Below are 14,572 nucleotides of genomic sequence, written 5' to 3'. Positions count from 1 at the left end.
TACTATTACTTGTCCATTAAGAGGAACAAACTACTGATGCATGCCACAACATTAGTGAATCTCTAAACATTTTGTTGAGGGAATGAAGCCAGATGAAAAGAAGTAATACTGTTCTAGACTAGACAAAACTAATCTTATAATTATAGAGACGAAACCACTGAGTTGCTTGGGATAGAGGACTTGAAGGTAAGGGGCACAAGGGAACTTTTGGGGAGTACTAACATCTACAGCTTAATTTTGGTGTTGGTTATATGGAGATATATATATATGTCATAACTTATCAAAGCTGGGTGTAGTGGCATGTGCATGTAATCCCAGCACTTTGGGAGGCTAAGTTCAATTGTTTGAACTCATGAGTTAGAGACCAGCCTGGACAATATAGCAAGACCCCCATCTCAAAAAAACAAAAACTTATCAAACAATACTGTTAAAATGGATACATTTTATTATACGTAATCATGGTTTTTGCCATTAAAAGTAATTACTTTTGCACCAACCTAAATATAATTTAATAATGTAAATTATATTTCAAGTAGTTTGAAACATATTGGTCACCACAGAGCCATTAAATGTGCATTGATTTTATTTCTTTTTCTCTAATACAGTGATCACAATTTTTCAGCCACTCAAAGAATTAGACTATTGTTTGAAGAAGCCGTTCTAGAAGGGTAAGAGTCAGGGCAGGAAGACCAAATAGGAGGCTATAGCAATAATCTGGATCAGAGATAATCTTAGCATCACATTCAACAAGATTCTGTACATTAACCTTCCTTACTCAATCAAGCCAAAGTAGAGAAGAGGTGTTTTGAGACTCTTTGGTATACAGACTTGTGATTACTTTTCTCTTTCTCATCTGTTTTTCCATTCCATTCTCCCAGTGTACAGTCTTTGATTCTAGATCCTTTTTAGAATCTGCTTGTCAGGCTGACCTTCCCTCTCAGATGGGACTGTCCCTACAGGTGGCCTCTTTGACCCTGCTTCTGCAGCCTGTCCTCTTACCACCATTTTTTCACTCTCAGATGAGGCTAACCACATCCCTCCCCGTCTGTTGATGGCTGTTTCAGTTCACTTTGGGAGTAAAAAATTTGATAATTACTTTTACTGAGGAAGTAAAATACATGTGTGCCACCTACCATATTCAGCTAGAAGCTGGTGTTGATATTTTGATTAATCTAGGATAGATATTTTTTCCAAATAAGATTGGAAGTCTGTGGAAGTGCATGATTTATTTTGCTCCCCAGCCAAACTATCCATTAAGTCATTTCATCTTCATATGATCTCTCATTAGATCAAGCATTGGCTAACTTTGTCTGTAAAGAACTATATAGCAAATATTTTAGGCTTTGTGGCCGTATGATTTTTGTCATATGTGTTCAACTCTGATGTGGCGTGAAATGAATGAATGTAACTAATCAGTGTGGCTATATCCCTGTTTTTATTGAAAATGTAGCACGAATTAGAATGTACATGAATTTGAATTTTACATAAATGTAAGAATGAATTTTACCTGTGGGCCATGTATTTTTGGAACCCTGCTCTAGATGATGATTGACCGTAATTCCCATTTGCCTAAGAAGTAATCGTTGATTCTTGTTCTTTTTTTTCCACTTGTCAATCTTATGCCCTAGGACCATTTTCATGCCACATTCCTTCTTTATATTTGGCCCTGTTTATCTAATTTGGTTAAGACTAGTGAGAAGATGCTCTTGCTCTACATTTGATACAGCATTCAGTAAGCTTTCAAAGTGATAAGTCTCATATCTATCACTAATCTCTAGTGTGCTCTAAGGAGATTTTTTGCAAGATCTTCATCAATACCTGTCAGTCAACTGTAGCTGTGAGACAACCTGCTTAGCCTTCCAGTTTTCTTTTCCCAGATTCTAGCTTTTCAGATCTGCATGCATCTGACAATCTGTAATTCAATATTGGACTACATTTCAAGGAAAAGGAGGAGGCATAATTATTTGCTATCAAGCAAACTGGATGTGAATGGAAAACTGTTGAGTATCTTTTATTTCCTGCAAGTTGCATGTCAGCTCAGCTGTCCTAAGTTTTGACCATAGGAAACTTCTGCAGATGATTGTGAGTGGAGGGAGTCCTGAATATGTAGGAAAAAAATTATTGTGATATTTCACATAGAAGATGTTTTGTTAATGTTATATGAAACTGTTGAATAAGTGGACTCAAAAAATTCTTTTTCTTTTTAGTATTTTTAAAGACAGCTTCTTCATCCTTAATGACCAAATATCTGAGGAAAATACTGTTGCAGATTTTCAATGATTATAAGCCTAACCCAAGCAGGTTTCAAACCTATTTTGACATAATTCAGATGTTTGTTAGGAATGGATATTACAGACTCATAGAATTTTATCATTGGAAGACTGCCTTACAAATCTTTGAATCTAATCTTCTTATAGAATAAATACCTGGTGAGCTGATGTCATGAATTGGATATATCTTACCCGATCCAAGGTTTAATACAGGATGACCCTTCCTACATTCTATCCCAAACACTAATGACCTACCCTAAAATGGATATCCACTCCAACCAAAGCTCATTGTTTAACAGCATTTAAATGGGTTCTTGAGTGAGCAATAGGGACTTTGTATCTAAAGAGGAGAGGGAAATATTATGATAATAGTGCAAATGTTATTTTGCATAAGAAAGAAGAAATAAATTGATTTTCTCTTATTAGTGTAGCATCTCATCAATATACTCCTTTCGTGATCATGTAATCAAGACCATCTCTTACTGGTCAAAGAAAGAATTGTGAGAGTCTGCTTTCATTTCTTCTTTTTGTATGGCCTTAATTTCAAATAATGATAATATATAGTAAATGTTACCTCCTTAATGGTACTGGTTTTAGAATAAATCATAAAATATGTGTTGAACACCTGTTTCATGTAAGGTGTACTTAATTGGTACTATACTCATTTGAGAAAAACAGACATGAATATAGCTAAACTGATAAAACAACTTACTGAGTCTCCAAATTAAAAAAGAATTGCTCAGCATTACAGAACAATTCATTGAAGCTTTTTTTTTAACATTTAAAAATTAACCCATTCAATCATGCTTTGAGTTGCAACCAGATTTCCAAAATAAACATTAAAAAGTTAAGCTATTAAACCATAATTTTGCTGTCCCTTTCATATGAAAGTACTTCTCCCTGATTCTCAGTTGCTAGACATAAAATTATATTTGTTTTTATTCATAAATTCCATGGTCTTTGGAGAAAATTTAAATAGTAATGGAAAGCTATAAAGAGAAAGACAAAAATAGCAATTTCTTTTAGGAAAAGCTGGAAAAATTAACTTTCAGTATTTTAATCATCTTCTATTGTGAGCATTCTTTTTTCCCCCCTGAGACCTGGGGTCTCGCTCTGTCACACAGACTGGAATGCAATGGTGTGACCATGGCTCACTGTAGTCTCTACCTCCCATCTTAGCCTGCAGCATAGCTGGGAGTGATCCTCCCATCTCAGCCTTCGGCGTAGCTGGGAGTGATCCTCGCATCTTAGCCTGTGGTGTAGCCGGTAATACAGGTGCATGCCATCATGTCTGGCTAACTAAAAAAAATTTTTTTTTTGTAGAGACTGGATTTCCCTATGTTGCTTCGGCTGGAACATTCTTAAATTAATTAATTTATACTATTTAAATTTTTTAAAATAAATTACTTTATGAATAATATTTCTGTGTTAACAATATGCACATTAAAATTTTGATATTCATTACCAAATACCCATCAGAAAGATCAGAGCAACCTACAACTCTACTAACAAGGCTGGAAAATGCCTGTTTCCCCAAATCCTAGATGTTTCTAAATACTGCCAGTTATATTGATTTTTGCCCAGTTACTGGGACACCTATGTTATCTAATTTTTATTATCACTTCTTTGAGCACTGATGTGGTTTGTATTACTTGTCTATTGGTTTTTTTTTTTTCAGTCATGAATTTCCTATTCATTTCCTTTACCTTTATTTTTATTTTTTGAAATATTCAAAAGTTATTTGTAAGACTTTTTTGTGTACTGGAGACATTTAACACTATGTCTATATACATATTTTTTAGATTTTTTTCATGGTTTATTACCTTTAAACCTTGTTTCTGGTTTTCTTCCCCCGTTATACAAAAATTCTTTATTGTTATGTAATTTAATATATATTTCTTTTCCTTTATGGTTTTTACATTTTGTGTTCTGTTTAGAAACACTTTCTCCACCTTAATATTATAAAATATTTATTTCTTTAGAGCAATAGTTCAATGATAATTACAGAATTGTATTTTGTTTCATCTATTTAGTATATATAATGACCTCCTTTGTGATTTAGTTTAGCTCAGTGGTTTTTCAACTTTAGCTACTCATGGAATGCCCTTGTCTTGATCTGCTTTTGTGCTGCTGTTAACGGAGTCCCAAAGACTGGGTAGTTTATAAACAATAGAAATTTATTTGGCTAGTGTTTCTGGAGGCTGGGAAGTCCAAGATTGAAGGATCACATCTGTAAGGACCTTCTTGCTGCATCCTAACATGGCGGAAGGTATCACGTGACAGGAGCATGCTCCTGAGAGGGAACAAAAAAGGCCGGACTCGCTTTTATAACAAACCCACTGTTGCAATAGTGACATTAATCAGTTCATGAGCGCTGAGCTACGGAAAGACGCCGCCTCTCAACGTGTTGCACTGGGAATTACGTTTCCAGCACATGAACTTTGAGGTACACGTTGAAACCACAGCAGCCCTGCAGTGGGATGCTTGATTCTATCTCATGGGTACTGTCAGAATCCCTAGGCTGGGTCTTAGGCTCTGTGTTTAAAAATACATTCTTGTGTATGTGTGTGGCATGTATAACTGTGTAGCATTGTTCCAGATCTGGGCTTCTCGGCTCTTTTCAGACCCAACTCCCCGTTTGTATGAGAAATATTTTTATTGCCCTCTCTACTATCTTGAAATTATACAGGTAATGCAATGTATCTAGTTACATATTTTCAAAACATTAATATAATGCCATAATTGGAATATAAGGAAAAAGAAACTGAAAACCTATGATAAAATAATATGTATTTTAGTATGTAAATGCTGAGGTGTGATTAGACTGGAAGACATCATTAGTCACATATTTGCACCTATACATAGAGTCAGTGTGAGAAGGGAAGTAGAGATGCGGGTCAGAAGGCGTGCTGTATTGGTAATTCACATATTCTAAGTGGTGTTGCCTTCAGTGATATGACTTTAATTGAGTAATTTAGGTAAAATTCTTAAAATACAGTCTTCCTTTGATTTACCTAGAAAATTCAGTGCTGTTAGGATTATATAAAAACAAGCTCTTTGTTTTTAAATGTAAAAGGAGATTTAGTTCTAGGCTAAGACAATTATAAACAAGTGTTCCACCTTCATAGAATTTCGTAGGACACTTAAAAGTTGCACTGGAGCCGGGCGCGGTGGCTCACGCCTGTCATCCCAGCACTTTGGGAGGCCGAGGCGGGCGGATCACGAGGTCAGGAGATCGAGACCATCCTGGTGAACACGGGGAAACCCTGTCTCTACTAAGGAAAAAAATCCAAAAAAATTAGCCGGGTGCGGTGATGGGCGCCTGTCGTCCCAGCTTCTCTGAGGCTGAGGCAGGAGAATGGCGTGAACCCGGGAGGTGGAGCTTGCAGTGAGTCCAGATCCTATTACTGCACTCCAGCCCGGGCGACAGAGCGAGACTGCGTCTCAAAAAACAAAAATAAAAAAGTTGCATTGGATTTGGATAATTCTTCATTTTGTAGGACTGTCCTACACAGAACGTCTGACTCCTTTGGTTCCTGCTCATTAAGTCCCTGTAATTTTCCGTAAACATTGTGACAAATAAAAATACCCCCATAAATTTCTCAAACAACCCTCAAGATACGCGTCACTCCCATTGAGAACTATTGGCGTGGTTAATTAGTTTATGTTGTGAACTGTTGTGAATACTATAAAATACATTATGAAATGTATAGATTCTGAAGTTGTTTTTTGAGTGATGCCTACACTGAAAGAATTGCGTTATAGATGTAATTTCCTTTTTTTTTCCAGCATAAAACTCTCGTCTCCTTTTGTTTTTGCTTCTTAATGCCATATTTTAATTTCCTTTGTCTCTCAAGCCAGTTTATGCTTATTGTACATCATTGTTAATTTTCAGCTATGATAACAGAAAATACAACAGCCAATGTTATCAGCAAAATCTTAATTATATCCTGTATTGGAATTAATGTAAGAAAATGGGAAAAAATGTAAATCACGAAGGTTGTCTTTTGAGAAATTGGCAAATATATATGACAAATGTGTCATTGAGGTCTTGACCAAGGTTAGTTTGTTGAGTGAAGATAATGCCTTTTATTTTTGTATGATTGTCACGTTTTGCTTCAAAGTCAAAAGGGCTGCATAAAAAGATTTCTTTGTAAGCCTTTTCTGTGGTATGCTTGTGTTTGTAACCCTAATGGTAAGATGTGATAGGTGAAGCTGAATGATAAATTTTAGCAGTTAATGTTTTAAAAAGAAAAGGAATGGGCTGATACGTGCTACCAGATTACAGATCAATTTTAAGTGATATGATTGCTTTCTCTCTTTATACCTAAATGATCTGATTTGGCTTTTAGATGGAAATAATGAACATATTTTTGCTGAAGCAAATGAGAAAATAAGTATGTTTTCAGGCAGTGATCTAGAAATAAGTTTAAGAAACATTTTGTCTAGTTGCTAGTTATTGTTGAGAAATAAGAGCTCAATATCAATTATGTTAAGGACCTAAAGTTGTTTTAACAGGAATTTCCCAAAATTTGCATGTTTCATTCCAAATGTCGTCATCTAACTGATGAGTTGTTCATTTTCTGGTGTGCATTTTATAGTTATTTCACCCTGGTAAGCTGTCAGGAGGCCGAGCTGCTCAATTAGGTTTTAACAGAGGGGTTATGGCTAATCTCTTGTAGCTAAAATGACAATTGATTAAAATCTGCTCTTAAGCTCTTTTGCCTCAAATTATATCTGCCTTGTTTTGCTGAGTGCAAGCCCTGTTCAGCTGGACACAGGCATTTGAACAGAGCCTAAGGTACTTTCTGATAGACCCGTTGGTACTGTGTTGTCTGTTCCTGCCTACACACTGTGTCCAGGAGAGCATCTGACAGGTTTCTCAGCTTCTAGAATCAAAGGAAAACTTCCGCCAAACTTATGGTTCTCCCTTCTATCAGTGAAAAACCAAAAAAGTCCGCACTCTTGTTTCTTGTGAGTGCAAATGAATGTAAATTTGTTAGCTTTACCCACTCACATCCAAAGACGGGGTGGGAAAAAAAAAAAAAAAAAAAAAAAAAAAAATATATATATATATATATATATATATATATATATATATATATATATGTATAGGTATATCTGAGTCAGTGAATACCAACCTAACTTCCTAAAGGGTGACAATAACAAGCATGGGAAACCGTGTTAAATAATTTATACACATTTCTTTAGTCCATTTAGAACCTTTAGGATGCTAAGTATATTTTGAATCTCTAAGTAGGGTCAACATGATATTGTGTTCTTCAAACTTACTTGACAATTGTACCATATATATTTTAGACCTCTTACACACGTTGGTAGTTGCTAATTGCTAGTCCAGGACTAGCCCCCTGATCAACAGAAGCTTGCTGTTGCACTGAGTTGTCTTTTAATATTATGCCTTTCAGTGAGTACTGATATTAAAAGTCGCATGAAAGGCCATTATAGTTGTGACCTGTTGTTAAGGACATTGTTCAGTGTGTTGATTACCATTCTTGGAATAAATCCCTCCTGTGATTTAATCTTGGTGAAAATATTTATTTTTACTTTCTGTCAGTTGAGAATTACATAAACCATCATGCCTTCTTTTTTGCCTTGCTTGTGAGGCAACTGAAATAAATGTACAAACACTCAAATGTAGTGCACAAATTATTCAGCTCTCATGTTTAGCATGCTAAGAATTTTTACTCTCTTTTTATATTTAGGCAGTCTGATAGTGAGATATCAGCTTTTGAGCCTTTCTTTATCTTTAATAGAGGGATAATACCTACCATTTAGATTATTATGAAAATCAAACGAAACGTGCTTTGTTATTTGCTTAGTCATGTGTCTAGTACCTTGCAGAATGCTAAGTAGATGCTAGCATGCTTTCCTTTTTCCCCCTTCCATCATTTTAATATTTTCTGTTTCTGGTTTTGCAGTCTTAGTTCATACACATCTTTACTTTGAATCAGCTCGGTCTTGTTTAGAAGTGAGTGAAGTGTAAATACCAAAACGAAAGTTACCAACAGCACATTGAGAGGGTTGTCATAGAGGAAGTGAGGCAACTGTGAGTAGCATTGATGGAAGTTGTGACACACCTGTTAGAAACAATGTCTCCACCATCTGGGTTACTAAGAAATAGAAGACAGACAAAGCTGTCACCCAACAAGTTGACATGGATAGTTGTTCTGAGCAAAATACTGGCTTGACATTGAACCTGAGTCACAGTTTTGAAGTAGCTGCAGCTCTTTTGAAACTTTTGGTTGTGCTATATGTTTCTACTGTAGGTGGAAGTGACAGCAGTCCCTTTAAGGATGATTTTATAGACCCAGAAATTGGGGAGTAGATTTCTAATTTTTGAAATAAGAATGAGTAGGGGTGTCAGGCCTTTCAGTAATGGAAATTCCAGTTTTCAGAATATAACATGAGAGACATTTGATTGAGGCTTCTTCTACTCACCAGGGCTACATATTAGATGACCTGGATTTTATTTCCATATGAAAGTGATTCTGTGTGAAAACAACCATGGCCTTTCTGATCCAAGGCTCAGGGATAGTGTCCTTCCCTTCAGTCCGTTCATCCGTACGCTGGCAACTGACTCAGTGGTCTCTTTAGCCAGACCAGCACACGGCTAGGATCATGGCTTAGGTGACCGTGTAATTTGTCATCAAAACCAGAACTTTTCAGAGTGAAAAGGGGCACTATTAATATTTAAGCCAGGACATAGACACAAACCTAGACACATCCAGGACAAACTGGACATGGAATGATTTTAGCTAACAGCTCTTTTTATGTGGCTTTTAAAACAAAGAGGTTTAATATTTGGGGGTATGTTAGCCCTCCTGATATTTCTGTAGCAGCACAGGAATTCAGAAGGCTGTCATCCCGGTTTTGAGTCTTCTGAACCATGTGTTTTATTTTCGAATTTGGAGTGACATTTTCTTTTTGTATTCAAAATGACTATTGTTGAATTCTGTTTAATCAGTTCAGAGACCACCTTATACATATTAAGTAAGCTAGAATGGGTCTTTCTTTGGGCTTCACTAGCCAGGTAATAACCAGGGGACAAATGAAAGCACAGAGGTGCAGCTGAAGCTTTTAATGTCCTTGCATAGGAATTGCATACTTGGCAAAGACTCATCCTGGATTATTTTCAGATTTAGAATATTGCTTTTATTTTCTATTGTGCACTTACATTTTGACTATTAAAATTTAATGTTCATGACTCTCGATGTTCAAAACCAGTATAATTGAAAGTTAAATTTTAGGTCACCTATGTTCTCCCCACTCTTGTCTTAATAGAAAAAAGCTTGGCCAGACCACAAACGGGAATGCAAATGCCTTAAAAGCTGCAAACCCAGATATCCTCCAGACTCCGTTCGACTTCTTGGCAGAGTTGTCTTCAAACTTGTGAGTATAAAACTCATGAAATATAGCTGGGTTTTGATTAAATGAGCATATGCAGTTGCATTTTCAGGTATACCTCAGAGATGTTGCAGGTTCAGTTTCAGACCACCACAATAAAGCAAATATTGCAATAAAATGAGTCTCACAAATTTTTTGGCTTCCCAGTAAATATAAAAGTTATGTGGACATTACACTGTAGTCTATTAAGTGTGCAATAGCATTATGCCAACAGAAACAATGTACATACCTTCATTAAAAAATACATTTCTAAAAGTGCTAAGGATCGTTAGAGCCTTCCGTGCATCGTCATCTTTTCGCTGGTGGATGTTGATGGCTGCTAACTGATCAAGTGGTGGTTGCTGAAGTTCAGGGTGGCTGTGGCAATTTCTTAAAATAAGACAACAGTCGAATTTGCCGCCTTGATTGCCTCTTCCTTTTGCAAATGATATCACTGTAACATACGATACCTCACAGCATCATCACCAGGAGTAGGTTCCATCTCAAGAAACCACTTTCTGTGTTCGTTCATAAGAAGCAACTCCTCATCTTTTCAAGTTTTATCATGAGATTGCAGAAAATCAGTTACTTCTTCAGGTTCTACTTCTCTCTGTTTTTAAAAAAAGTTTTAGCTTCTATTTTAGATTCAGGGGTACATGTGCAGATTTGTTGCATGGGTGTATTGCATGATGCTGAGGTTTGGGGCATGATGGATGCCATCACCGAGGTAGTGAGCATGGTACCCAGTAGCTAGTTTTTCATCCCTTGCCCACTTCCTGCTCCTTACCTGCTCCTTGCATCCCCCAGTGTCTGTTATTCCCATCTTTGTGTCCGTGTCCACCCAATATTTAGCTCTCAGTTATAAGTGAAAACCTGTGGTATTTGGTTTTCTGTTTCTGTGTTAATTCACTTAAGATAATGCCCTCCAACTGCATTCATGTTGCTCCAAAAGACATGACTTCACTCTTTTTCATGGTTGCGTAATATTTCATAGTGTTTATGTATTACATTTTCTTTATCCGTTTTACTGTTAATGGGCACCTAGATTGATTCCATGCCTTTGCTATTGTGAATAGCACTGTGATGAACGTATGAGTACATGCATCTTTTTGGTAGAGTGACGTATTTTCCTTTGGATATATACCCAATAATGGGATTGCTGAGTTGAATGGTGACTCTCTGAGAAATCTCCGAACTGCTTTCCACAGCAGCTGAATTAGATACATTCCCACGGACAGTGTTCCCTTTTCTCTGCAGCCTTGCCAGCCTATTTTAGTTTTTGATTCAATAATAGCCACTCTGACTGGTATGAGATGGTATCTCATTGTGGTTTTGATTTGCACTTCTCTGATGATTAGTAACGTAGAGCTTTTTTCCTATGTTTTTTGGCCAGTCGTATGTCGTCTTTTGAGAAGTGTCTGTTCTTGTCCTTTGCCCACTTTTTATTTTTACTTTTTGAGACAGGGTCTCACTCTGTTGCCCCAGGCTGAAGTGCAGTGGCGTGATCATGGCTCACTGCAGCCTCAAGCTCTGGGGCTCCAGCAATCCTCCTTCCTCAGCTTTCCGAGTAGCTGGGGCCACAGGTGCCCGCCACCACGCCCAACTAGTTTTTCTGTTTTTTCCTTTTTTTTTTTTTTGGAAAGACGAAATTTCATCATGTTTCCCAGGCCGGTCTTAAACTCCTGGGCTCAAGAAAGGCTCCCACCTTGGCCTCCCAAAGTGCTGGGATTATATAGGTGTGAGCCACTGTGGTGGCCCTTTGTCCACTTTTTAATGAGGTTGTTTGTTTTTTACTTGGTGAGTTGCTTAAGTTCCTTATAGATTCTGGATATTAGACCTTTGTTGGCTGCATAGTTTGTGAATATTTTCTTTGATTTTGTAAGTTGTCTGTTTATCCGTTGCAAGTTTCTTTTGCTGTGTGGGAGCTCTTTAGTTTAATTAGGTCCCACTTGTCAATTTTGTTTTTGTTGCAATTGCTTCTGAGGACTTCAGTCATAAATTCTTTCCCAGGACTCATGTGTAGAAAGGTATTTCCTAGGTTTTCGTGTTGATTCCAGTTCCTTTGTTCTTTCCATCACATCCACAGTTTCTTTCTCTATTTCAGCTCCTTTTTTCTTTCCATCACATCTACAATTACTTCCTCTACTGAAGTCTTGACTCCTCAGTGTTATCCACGAAGGTTGGAATCAAGTTCTTCTGAACTCCTGTTCATGTTGATGTTTTGACCTCCCATGATTTACAAATATTCTTAATGGCATTTAGAATTGTGAATCATTTACAGAAGGTTTTAAAATTTACTTTGTCCAGATCCATGAGAGGAATCAGTATTTGTGGCAGCTATAGCCTAATGGAATACAGTTTTAAAATGAGACTTGAAAGTCAAAGTGATTCCTTGATTCATGGGCTGCAGCATGACGGTCGTGTTAGCAGGCATGAAAACGACATTTGAGTTTTTAAATATCTCTATTAGAGCTATTGGGTGACCAGATGCCTTGTCAATGAACAGTAACATTTTAAAGGGAATCTTTTTTACTGAGCAGTAAGTCTCAACTGTGGACTTAAAATATTCAGTAAACCATGCTGTAACAGATGTGCTGTCATCTGCGCTTTGTTGTTCCATTGGTAGAGCACAGGCGAAGTAGATTTACCACAAATAGTAAGGGCCCTAGCATTTTAGGAATGGTAAATGAGCCCTGGCTTCAACCTAAAGTCCCCAGCTGCATTAGTCCCTAAAAAAAGTCCACTTGCCATTACTGGGTATATACCCAAAGGATTATAAATCATGCTGCTATAAAGACACATGCACACGTATGTTTATTGCGGCACTATTCACAATAGCAAAAACTTGCAACCAACCCAAATGTCCATCAATGACAGACTGGATTAAGAAAATGTGGCACACATACACCATGGAATACTATGCAGCCATAAAAAGGATGAGTTCATGTCCTTTGTAGGGACGTGGACGCAGCTGGAAACCATCATTGTCAGCAAACTATCACAAGGACAAAAAACCAAACACCGCATGTTCTCACTCACAGGTGGGAACTGAACAGTGAGATCACTTGGACACAGGAAGGGGAACATCACACACCGGGTCCTACTGTGGGGAGGGGGGAAGGGGGAGGAATAGCATTAGGAGATATACCTAATGTAAATGATGAGTTAATGGGTGCAGCACACCAGCATGGCACATGTATACATATGTAACAAACCTGTAAGTTGTGCACATGTACCCTAGAACTTAAAGTATAATAACAATAAAAAAAAAAAAAGTCCACTTGTTCTTTGAAGCCAGGCATCGAATTCTCTCTAGCTATGAAAGTCCTAAATGACATCCTCCAATATAAGACTGTTTCATCTACATGAAAAATCTGTTGTTTAGTGTAGCCAAATTCAGTTATTTTTGTCAGGTCTCCTGGATCATTTGCTGCAGCTTCTATATAGCACTTGCTGCTGCACCTTGCACTTTTTTGAATTATGCATGTATGCATGTATGTATGTATGTTTTCAGATGGAGTCTTGCTTTGTCACCCAGGCTGGGGTGCAGTGGCATGATCCTGGCTCACTGCAACCTCCGCCTCTTAGGCTCAAGTGATTCTCCTGCCTCAGCCTCCTGAGTAGCTGGGACTAAAGGCGCTCACCACCATGTCTAGCTAATGTTTTTGTACTTTTAGTAGAGACAGGGTTTTACCATGTTGGCCAGGCTGATCTCAAGCTCCTGACCTCCGGTGATCTGCCCGCCTTGGCCTCCCGAAGTGCTGGGATGATGGGCGTGAGCCACTGTGCCTGGCCACCTTGTGCTTTTGTGTTATGGAGATGGCTTCTTTCCTTAAACCTTATGAACCAACCTCTGTTAACTTCCAGCATTTCTTCTGCAATTTTCTCCCCTCTCTGAGCCTTCATAGAATTGAAGCAAGCTAGGGCTTTCCCCTGGATGAGGCTTTGGCTCACGGGAATATTGTGGCTGTTTTGATCTTCCATCCAGGCCACTCAGACTTTCTCTAGATCAGCAATAAGGCTGTCGTGCATTCTTATCACTCACTCATGTGTTCATGGGAGTAGCTCTTTTTGTTTTCTTTCAGAACTCTCCCTTGTATTGACAGCTTGGCTGTTTGGTGCAAGAGGCCTGACTTATGGTCTATTATCTGCTTTCAGTATCTCTTTCTCACTAAGCTTACTCATTTCTAGCTTTTGATTTCAAATGAGAGATGTGCGACTCATCCTTTCACTTTCAGGTCATTGTAAAGTTATTAATTGGCCTAATTTCAATATTGTTGTGTCAGAAAATACAGAGGCCTGAGGAGAGGGAAGAGATAGGGGAATAGCCAGACAGTGGGAAGAGCCGGTCGGCAGAGCAGTGACAACACACACAACGTTTATTAAGTTTGTGGTCTTATATGGGGATGGTTTGTGGTACCCCAAAACAATTACAGTAGTAACATTAAAGATCTCTGATCACAGGTCACAGTAACAGATACAATAATAAGAAAAAGTGAGAATTTTTCTTATTAACTGTGAGAATTCCAAAATGTCGCACATAGACACAAAGTGTGCACATGTTGTTAGAAAAATGGCATCGATAGACTTGCTTGATGATGTAAACCTTCAGTGTAATGTCTGAAAAGCATGATAAAGTGAAGTATGAGAAAATGAGGTATGCCTGTGTTATTCCTATTTAAGTCTGAAATTAACCCCATGTTAATGTAGAAGGTAGATTATTCCAGGGAATGTCTTAAGACAAAAAAATTTGTTCTTTTCCTGTTAATCACGGAATCCGTAGCAGTGAAGAAATGCACAGCCTCTCTTTGAAGGCCCTGCTGTCTTCTTGTGGGAATAAAGATGGAGGAGGTTCTGTATTTGCGATATGAGATGGCAGTAATCTCTGTTACGTTGCC

The 14,572-nt window shown here is 37.7% G+C and overlaps 1 protein-coding gene across 1 annotated transcript in view; it reads left to right on the top strand.

Moving 5' to 3' along the window:
* SMYD3 (SET and MYND domain containing 3) overlaps positions 1-14,572 on the top strand; it is a 744,013-nt gene that overhangs the window by 165,134 nt on the left and 564,307 nt on the right. The window contains exon 3 of the mRNA XM_030935864.1: positions 9,573-9,680. Coding sequence (XP_030791724.1) covers positions 9,573-9,680 — 108 coding nt within the window. The remainder of the gene's footprint in view (positions 1-9,572; positions 9,681-14,572) is intronic.

Source organism: Rhinopithecus roxellana, chromosome 8 (genome assembly GCF_007565055.1).
Source record: "Rhinopithecus roxellana isolate Shanxi Qingling chromosome 8, ASM756505v1, whole genome shotgun sequence".
NCBI lineage: Eukaryota > Metazoa > Chordata > Mammalia > Primates > Cercopithecidae > Rhinopithecus > Rhinopithecus roxellana.
The sequence above is the reverse complement of the archived record's forward strand: the minus strand, read 5'-3'. Positions and strand labels throughout refer to the sequence as shown.